The 8959-nt window shown below is 38.9% G+C and overlaps 1 protein-coding gene across 2 annotated transcripts; it reads right to left on the reverse strand.

The window, feature by feature from the left end:
- Positions 1-912: 912 nt before the first annotated feature.
- Positions 913-8958, reverse strand: MRPL22 (mitochondrial ribosomal protein L22). 2 transcript variants are annotated; one of them, XM_074884019.1, is made up of 7 exons: positions 8871-8958; positions 8740-8785; positions 6719-6854; positions 4719-4784; positions 4107-4184; positions 3206-3275; positions 913-1970 (listed from the first exon to the last, which is right to left on the reverse strand). In XM_074884019.1, the coding sequence occupies exons 1-7, from the start codon at positions 8896-8898 to the stop codon at positions 1759-1761; spliced, it is 636 nt and encodes a 211-aa protein (XP_074740120.1). In that variant the 5' UTR covers positions 8899-8958; the 3' UTR covers positions 913-1758. The 2 variants fall into 2 exon arrangements, with proteins under 2 accessions (XP_074740120.1, XP_074740121.1); XM_074884020.1 differs by lacking the exon at positions 8740-8785 and having other exon boundaries at positions 8871-8893.
- Between the last annotated feature and the right edge of the window lies 1 nt (position 8959).

Below are 8959 nucleotides of genomic sequence, written 5' to 3' on the forward strand. Positions count from 1 at the left end.
GTCTGGAGGTCCTGAAGGCATCTGATGCAAAATCTACACCACAGAGGAGAAACAGGTACTGGAATAAAATATCTAGAAGCCAGGTTTTATATGCTTACATGACAAGTGATTAAGCTTGGATTATCTTGCGATTCCTTAAGTCTTCTCCCAGATCACTGACCCCCAGAAAGATTAAGTCATTCAAGTTTGCTATAACTTGTAAGAGATTCAGTACGACAAAAAAAGAGTTTAATGGCAGCTGGCAGAGCAAAGCACAGCTGTTTATCATAGCACACCAGAAACAGTTCTTCAAACACGTCAGGGACTATAGAGTTTTACCAGGAACACACCTTTCAGACACAAGTTACTAAATCGTGGCTTTAAAGCAAGTAATGCCTCTGTAAGTGCACTGCAGAAAAACAGACTGCAAGTAAGCACCCATTAATGGTATTGAGCTATGCATATACTCATGTAACTTCACAATCCCCTAACACTCACTAACATCATGAGACCTTTTCTTTGGTAGCCAAAAGAAAAAGCTGTATGCCACCTTCATTAAGACAAGAAAGATAATTTGTTTCCTTATAGGAACTGTCCCTTTGCCATCATTCAAGTACTGATCAAAAGTAAACACATGAAAGAAAGGCTACTACTAGCTGGTGTGGTAAAAACACCCAAATGAGGTAAGCAATCTATCTCCCATTCTAATGTTCCCAGAATGAAAAAGAAAGTTGTAAATATCAGACATTTGCATAAACAACCAACTACTCATTCTCTTTTTATGCTGATCTTTGGACATATGAGTTGAAAATCTGACTAGGTGAAATGAGATTCCCCCTATTGACCTCAGTCTTTTTCTCTTCAAAGAAGTCATGATAAAAATGGGATCGTTTTCGGAGAACTGAAAGCCTGATTTGTATATGCAACAAGCCATTCAATATTAAACCCACAGAGCATTTTACTCGCCTCAAGATTACAAAAGCAATTTCTTTCCAGACAGTACAGAATAATTAGTTCACTCTTCACCAAGACAAGCTTTTCTCCATATTGTGCCTGTTACCCATACTGAGTTTCCACAGAGAACAGCCTGAACTCCATGCACATATCAGACTATTAATGTCATGGTCAGAATCAAGAACAGAGTTCCAAGATGCCGTAAGTTTTCACTGCCACCCTCTGACAAACTAAACATTGCCACCTACTGACTCTGTCAAAACTTGAACTTTAAATTATTTTTTTCATTCCCCACTCCCAGACACAGTGCCCAAGATGTACAACAGAGGCTGTAAGGAAAGAGCATTACAGCCTAGATAAAGAAACGATAAATTGGTGCCTGATAACCTCAACTATTATTGTTGGGTTTTTTCCACTGTTATAGCTACTTTAAGATGTCAAATTTTAGTCCAAGTCTTGATCTTGCAATGTGACTGTCAAGCATGTATTTTTACAATAAAAGACCCAACCATACATAACAGACAGCTGTGTGAATTTGAGGGCAACCACAGTTCCTTACAAGCTTTATAATGGCAGCGTATGTTCTAGATTTGATAGTCCAGAGCTTGAATGATGTGGTCCAAGTAACTCAGAAAGAGTAACATCTTTTGCTGCTTTTCCAAGATTTTTCCATACCTAGGGCTTGACAAATAAGAAAAACCTACGATCATTCTTGCATCATCCAGCTCCAGCAGCACCAAAGATATAACTAAAACATTATTTTAATTATTCTTTTACATAATTACATTGTCAAACAAGAAACATCTATGTAGTCACAAAAGTTTGTCACAGTGTATTAACAAGGGTTCTACTTCGCAGCTGCTGCACGTATTCTTTTGCTTGGTCAAAACCAGTCCTTGGTGGCTCTGGAGGAGGAGGAGGACCTTCCACCAACTTCACAAAGTAATGGCACCTGACGATTTTCATGATGCCAAACATGCCTTTGCCATGGTAACGAATCCGCTTCTCATAGCGGCCTCTGCCCGTCACTGACTCAGCTGAAGGAAAAAGGTAGGGAGGGGAGAGAAGACTATTCAGTCAAGAATAAACCACTACACATCTGCAACTGAAACACTGTCTTGCCAGTGTATTTTTCATGACTGCATATGAAGAGTTAATTCTACTTGGGATTCTCTCCATCTTTCTTCTATTACATTTAGCAGATTACTGCTGTAGAGGAACCTGTGAGTTGAATTAACACTCTTCAGGAACACCAAAAAGGTGCATTTAGAAAGCATGCACGCAAAGATAAATATGTAGTAAAGGACAAATCCAAAGGAAGCTACACTGAGCACTTACTGGATTATATAGCTCTTCTGAAGGTGGTATTAATTCCACTGCTTTTCAGCAGTTTGTCTCATGAATTCCTGTAGGAGTCTTACAGACTTCATTTTCCTCCTTTCTCCCTTTATTGTACTCATCATAGGTATTTTCATTATCTACACATCCAGTCCTGCACTAGCAGATAAACCTTCTTATGGCAGAGGCCTGGAAGGCTCCAAAGAATTCTAATCAAATCTGCTCTACAATCCAGGTTACTTTAAGCTTATGAGGTCAGCTTAATAAAAGTTATACCATATTTGGCAAAACGGGAATTTTTTCTTTGGGCCTAAAACCAACTATAAGTAAATATTTCTCTAACATTTTTCTAGGCAAAAAAGTGCTGTGGTTATTACAATCTTATTCTGTAATCATCTATAACAAAGCCTTTTTGTTAAGAAGTTTACTGTAAATATTAATTTACTTTTACACTGTTTCTTACAGAAGTTTAGATTCCAAAAAAAAATCAAAGCTAGTAGTACTAGTCACGGAGAAAGCTTCCAGCATCTGTGTTCAGTGGCAATATTAAAAAGCAGTAACAATTTGCTTCTTGTGTCTAGTCTTTCATAATCATGTCAAGCATCTTCCTCTTCAGGACTTTCCATTCAAATAGGGAGCAGAAATTCCACTTTCAGATGAAAGCATCTTAAAAACAATGCATGTAGCAGATGCCAGAAGAACATTAGTCAGACACCAATGATAACAAACTGATGGTTGAAGGCTCAACAACCACACTAACTTCAGTTGTGCTGCAAGTCGGAAGCGTGTGCCTTTCATGTTTCAGTAAAGATAAACTCACTAGAAACTATCCTCTATCCATTTCTGCTGACCTGAAGCAACAAAACCTTATTAAGGATAAAACTTTTTTGCAGGATAGGATGACATTTTTCTGCACTAAGAAAAAAGAATGTACCTATATGTAAATTTGATTTGAATTCCACGTTGTGATTTCGTACTGCCATTTCCTGTGCTTCTAACAGAACCTGTAACAAAAGGAAAAGAAATTCCTACTCAGTATTTCCATTTAAGCAGTGCTATGTCTTATCTCTAGAGAACACAGAAGAAATTGCAAGTGTTACTTAGTTACAGAAAAAGTATTCTATAGAGATCAAAATTATGTAAAAGATGTTTGTCTTTTAACAAGTATGTTCTTTGCATACAGACTGAAAAGCTTTATTTCATTTTTTGGAATGGAGTGGAAAAGATGGTTCCCACCAGCATTTGTCAGCCTTCCATCCATGGACTTTTGTCTAAATAGACACCAGAGTTGAAACCAGTTCTAAGGTGGGCAAAATTAACTTAGGCTATTCAATATTTACAGTTAATACAGGATACTTCTTTGTCATTATTATGCCAGAAATCAATGCTCTGGCCAAGAAAATGAGTAATGTGAGACTCCTAACAACGACAGTGTATGGAAAACTTTCATGCCTTTACAGAACTCAGTCCTTTCCCTGACGATACCCTTCATCTCTTACAATGTTAAGAACCAAAGCACATAGATGTAGCAGCTGTTAGTGACAAGGATTCTGCATTATTTATCACAGACTTAACACCAAGCATTGTTAGACAGGGGACGCACATTTAACTTGTAATGATAATAAATTACAACAGCCAGCACAAGTGACCTCTGCATACTCATAAGTCACCACATTACATGACTGCTACAAAAATATGTTGTTTGAATGTGCTCCCAACAGGCTCAATAGAAACATGGAAAACACAGAAATAGAAACATCCCCAAACTTCTGGTGATAGGTATTGATTTTAAAGTTTTCTTGCAACTAGGAGTGTTAAAGAATACTACTACATACCTCTTTGATCACCTTTGCTCCCTTTTTATCACTAAATTCCAACTGAGCAAGAGCCTGATCAATGGACATTCCTTTTATCTGCAATCAAAGTGTTCAAGTTAACTTCTGCAATTACAAATATGTCTCTTCTCTTATTCAGAAGCCAATATTTAAATTATTTTGCCATTATGCATAGCAAATCAAAAGACTTTAGTTTCCTTAATTACATTTCTTCAATGTAGTATCTTACATATAGAACTTCTGAGCTAAATATTGAATAAATCTTGATAAAACATTCAATACAATCATTAATATTGAATTATTATTAATACAATTATTACAGCGCATTACTATCCTTCAAACTTCCCCTTGCCATCTACTACTAGACAGAAACCAACACGAAAATTCTTCCACAGTGCATAATCTTCATGTGATCCTGGGTACACATTTAAGAGCATACTAGGATAAAAGTAGCTAAACCAAACTACAAACAACTGCTCGCCTGCACAGATGCATGCTTTTCCCCAGGACTCTATTATGCTGATTAGACTGTGATTGAACTAGGTTATTAAGGCAAATACAGCAACTAAATTTTACATTCTACAAATACAGTGCAAAGTACTTTTTGCTTACCAGTTTTGCCAGATACCACATCTTATCTTTGCTATATTTTATTTCCCTCCGACAGTGATATATTTCCTAGGTGCAAAAAAAGTTAGAGGATCAGTAATTTTGCTGTGAAAACAAGAATGGAGCATACACATCTGCTCCACAATCTATTTTCTTACTAGGAATAAAGTATGACTCCCCCTCCTATACCATGAACATACCAAATCAGGCATACCTTTAACATTTGAAACTGAAAGCATTAAAAAAAGCAGCTAGTATACAGAAAATTTTAATATAATCTTACAAGAATTAGTTTATAAACAGAAGTCCCTGAAAAGGGTAATATTTTTCATTATCTTTTCCCTTCCTCCTCCCCACCTTTTGAAGCAACCTGACAAGCCCATTCAGTCTTAAAAATACTACTCTGCTGTCAAGTCAACTTACTGGGATAACAACTAAACGATGTTACCAGTATGAACTTAATTAGTTCTTCAGAAGTGAAGAGGGTTTCAAGTTTGATTGGCATGAAGAGCTGTCTCCAAAAATCCATTTAACATTATTACTGTACCAATAAAGACCAAAACTAGCTAGTAAACTTTAATATCTATATAAATTTGAAAGAGAGGGCATTCTTTATGAACAGCTAAAAAACTGATTTAATAAGTGAGTTGGTCGATAACTCCATTTTCACATACACTGTGCGAGTCAGCACAGTACACAGCATGTATTTCTACGTCATAGGCCATAAGGTTCACAGAAGCAATAAATGCTCGCAGCCCACAAAAGCACATGTCCAAAACCCCTAATTCTTTTGCGATGCAAATACTTTACTTTGCTGAGCAGTGTGCCTAACAGACACCTTAACACATTAATTTCCAATGAAGAACAATTACGAAAATGGAATTCTAAAATATCAGTTCTTGAGAGTGAGGAAATACCGAAGAATTAACCTAAAATTCTCCCAGGTTGTGCTGTAGGGAAAGCAGCAGTGATTAGACCCTTCCATGATCAAATACAACACTTAGTTTTCATGCAAGTTTTCATTGAAGAGGCTTGCCTCTGTTCACATTTAACTGTACTTCCCAGTTATAAAATGATCAGTAAGAAGGGACAGGGAGAAACAGGCATAAGCCTGCTGTTATCAAAAACTAATCTGTTATCACTGCTTTTAAAACTTTACCATGTTACTCATGTTGACTTTTCCAAAAGTTGTCTTGAACAGCCAGCAGAAGGCCCTACACTGACCACACAGGTAACAAAAGGATTTTAGATTCTTTGCTTCAGTTTGTGGCTCAGTATAACACAAGTTATTGTGCAACAGACTGAAGAAACAATCCCACTGTACAGTGTATACAAAATGGTTTCCTAAGAAAAAAAACCTGCAACCATATGTCACATCTGACTCACGTCCCTCCCCATATAACTTTAGAACCTCTCAGTCCATATTAAACATTTCAAGCAACCACTATGACAGAAAACAACCTCTGAATAGCTTCATTAAGGGGAGGCCACAGCAAGAGGCAACACACTATCAGACCACAGAGAATCTATAAGGCAGAGAAATTAAGAAATGAAGAGTGTGCACTCTCTTGTACCTACATCAAACAGGCACCACTAGTTCCACTACCCAAGGAAACTTACATTTTTATCTTTGTGCACAGAAGTAGCAATACAATCACATTCTTTTCTAGTAAATACAAACAGAACAAGTGTATAATGATACATCCTTGCTAACTTCTACCTCTTTGTACTTCAGAGACTTCTACAGAGGATGGTACCTTTGCAGTTTGCATCACATATAGGTGATCAGCTGCAAGCAACTTGAAGCTCCAATATAATGTAGAGATGGAAACCATTCAAAGTAACGTTAACTTTTACAGTATAAATACACCACACTGACTAAAATCTTAAATAACAAATAAGCTATCAAATTGGCACCTTGTGGAGTCACCCAGAGACAGTGACAATCTGTTCAGAAACTGCTAAAGTATAAGCACATAAGGAAATTCACAGTGTATCCTTACAGCTGGTCTGCGAGGTTCTCCAGGCAGCTGCGGCGGGTAAACAACCCTGTTTTTCTTCTCCCACTTCCCAAATTTCTGCAGAGATGTGCTTGTGTGGATACATGACATAGCAAAAAGGCCACCAGACGCTAGCCACCTGCAAGACAAGACCACAGGCTTTGCTGCTGAACACAGAGTTCTTTGTCCCTGCCCAGTTTACCTGGAAAATTGTGAACTTACCTGTTTTGGTAAAGAGAACAGACACATCTGACTACTCACAAAATTAAACTGTTCAAGTCCTCTATGGTTTACATTGAAATGGCTTTTTACTTCAACAAGAAACCTCAGGCTTCCTAATGCAAACCATGAACCATAAGTAACATTGGTGTAACATGAGGTTCCACATTAAGTGTCCCTGGATCATCACACAAAGACACAGTCACCCCTTTTTTCTTATGTGGGGTTCGCTACTCGCACAAATAATTCTTCATCTTTTCCAAAACTAGCCAATACTTATTCAACTTTTACCAACAACATTTTTAGCAGTAAAAATTTCTAGCTTTTCAAGGGACTGAGTATCAACAAAGTATCAGAAGTTTATAAACATTCTTGAATTTGAAAGGAAAGATATTCTACGCTACTTTCAAAACGCAATCAAGTCAGTGTAAGACAACTAGTAGCAAAAACAATAGTTTTGAGTCAGCCCGCTCACCCCAGATTCAGAAAAACCAAGCTACATTTCGCCCCCTGCTGACCAGATCAAGCAGTACCGGGCAGCCACTCGACTGCAAGTAACATATGAGTCTAAAACCAGATACTGTGAGTTTTACCAAGGCTTCAGCAGCTTCCTGTGAGTAGCCAAACTGTGCAGAGCATTTTAAAAACGACTGACAAACAGAACACGTTGATTAGTTTCAAGAGGGCATCGTACACCTTAAAGTTTTCACATCCTATCAGGAGGTGGTAGTATAATATACAATTTCAAACATTATATTTTTTCAGCTATTTACCAAAACCAGTTTATTTGCTTAATGCTTAAAAATTTCACTCATTGAGACAACAATTCATTACCACCAGACATAATATCATCAATTAATGCAGGAAAATATTTGACAAGCACATGAATATCACTTTGCAATTTAACAACTTAAGCAGTAATAAACTACGTATTACCTTCCTGGTATTAGCAGAACACATTAATACATTGGGCAAACTAAGAAATCTTACATTCCCTCTATCTTAAGGTAATCCAACCTTTTGTGAAAAGCAACTCTATCATAGCTTTAGGAAAAGATAGAGGACACAAACACACTGTAAGCAAAAGAAAACAGTAACAAGCAACAAACCAGAGTAGATTATACAAGGGTGAGAAGGGGAACAGGAAAGAAACAAGCTGCACCTTTCTAGAAAAAATCACGCATAAGCAGCAAGTGGGAGACATACAGACTAGAAGAACCGAGTAAAATAAACAATTAGCACATAACTGTCCAACTGCAAGGCCATAAGCAAAGCACAGGAACATAAACCTGTTTCTTCTTCCTTCAGTGACACAGGTCTCTGCAATCTACCTCCACAGGCTCAAGAGACCAAAGCTCTGTGCTTTGAGAATCCACAGCAGCCTTTTTTCTGAAGTCAAGGATACAGTCAGCAGTGACCAACACTCCCCCAACACAACTTTGTCATTCCTCCTGACTGAGGGGAAAGACCACCAACTACAGAAAAGCAATGACTGGAGAGAGCACAGAGGGGAACAACAGGTACTATGTTACTGTGACCTGCACGATAGAGCTGGAGGAAATCTGGATGCTCGATAGAAAGAGGTCAGGAAAGAGACACCTCCATCATGCCACAGCCTCCAAGTACACAGAAATACACTACAGAGGCACGGAGCAACCTGTTCCCCACAGCTCCGGGGCAAGGTGAAAAGTTAACAAGAAGACCGAGCCAGGCCAGGGAACCCCGGAGCGAGGCGGCCCACACCCCACTACCTGGGGCGCCAGAGGGCCGGGCCTGCGGCAGGATCCCGGCAGAGCCGGACTCACCTCTGCGGCCGCGCCCAGCCGAGAAGACCGCGCGCCCAGGCACCACCTGGAAGGAAGCAGCACAGTGAGCAAGGAATAAACAGGCGAGACCCTCCGAAACCAGCACTCCGCTCCATCCCCTCACAACTTACCCGCACCAAGTGCCCACCGCGCCGCCATCTTCCCCGCCTCGCTTCACGGCAGGCACGCTCGGCACAGCGCGTTTTTTGCGACGGTTTGC

Source organism: Strix uralensis, chromosome 14 (assembly GCF_047716275.1).
Source record: "Strix uralensis isolate ZFMK-TIS-50842 chromosome 14, bStrUra1, whole genome shotgun sequence".
Classification (NCBI taxonomy): Eukaryota; Metazoa; Chordata; class Aves; order Strigiformes; family Strigidae; genus Strix; species Strix uralensis.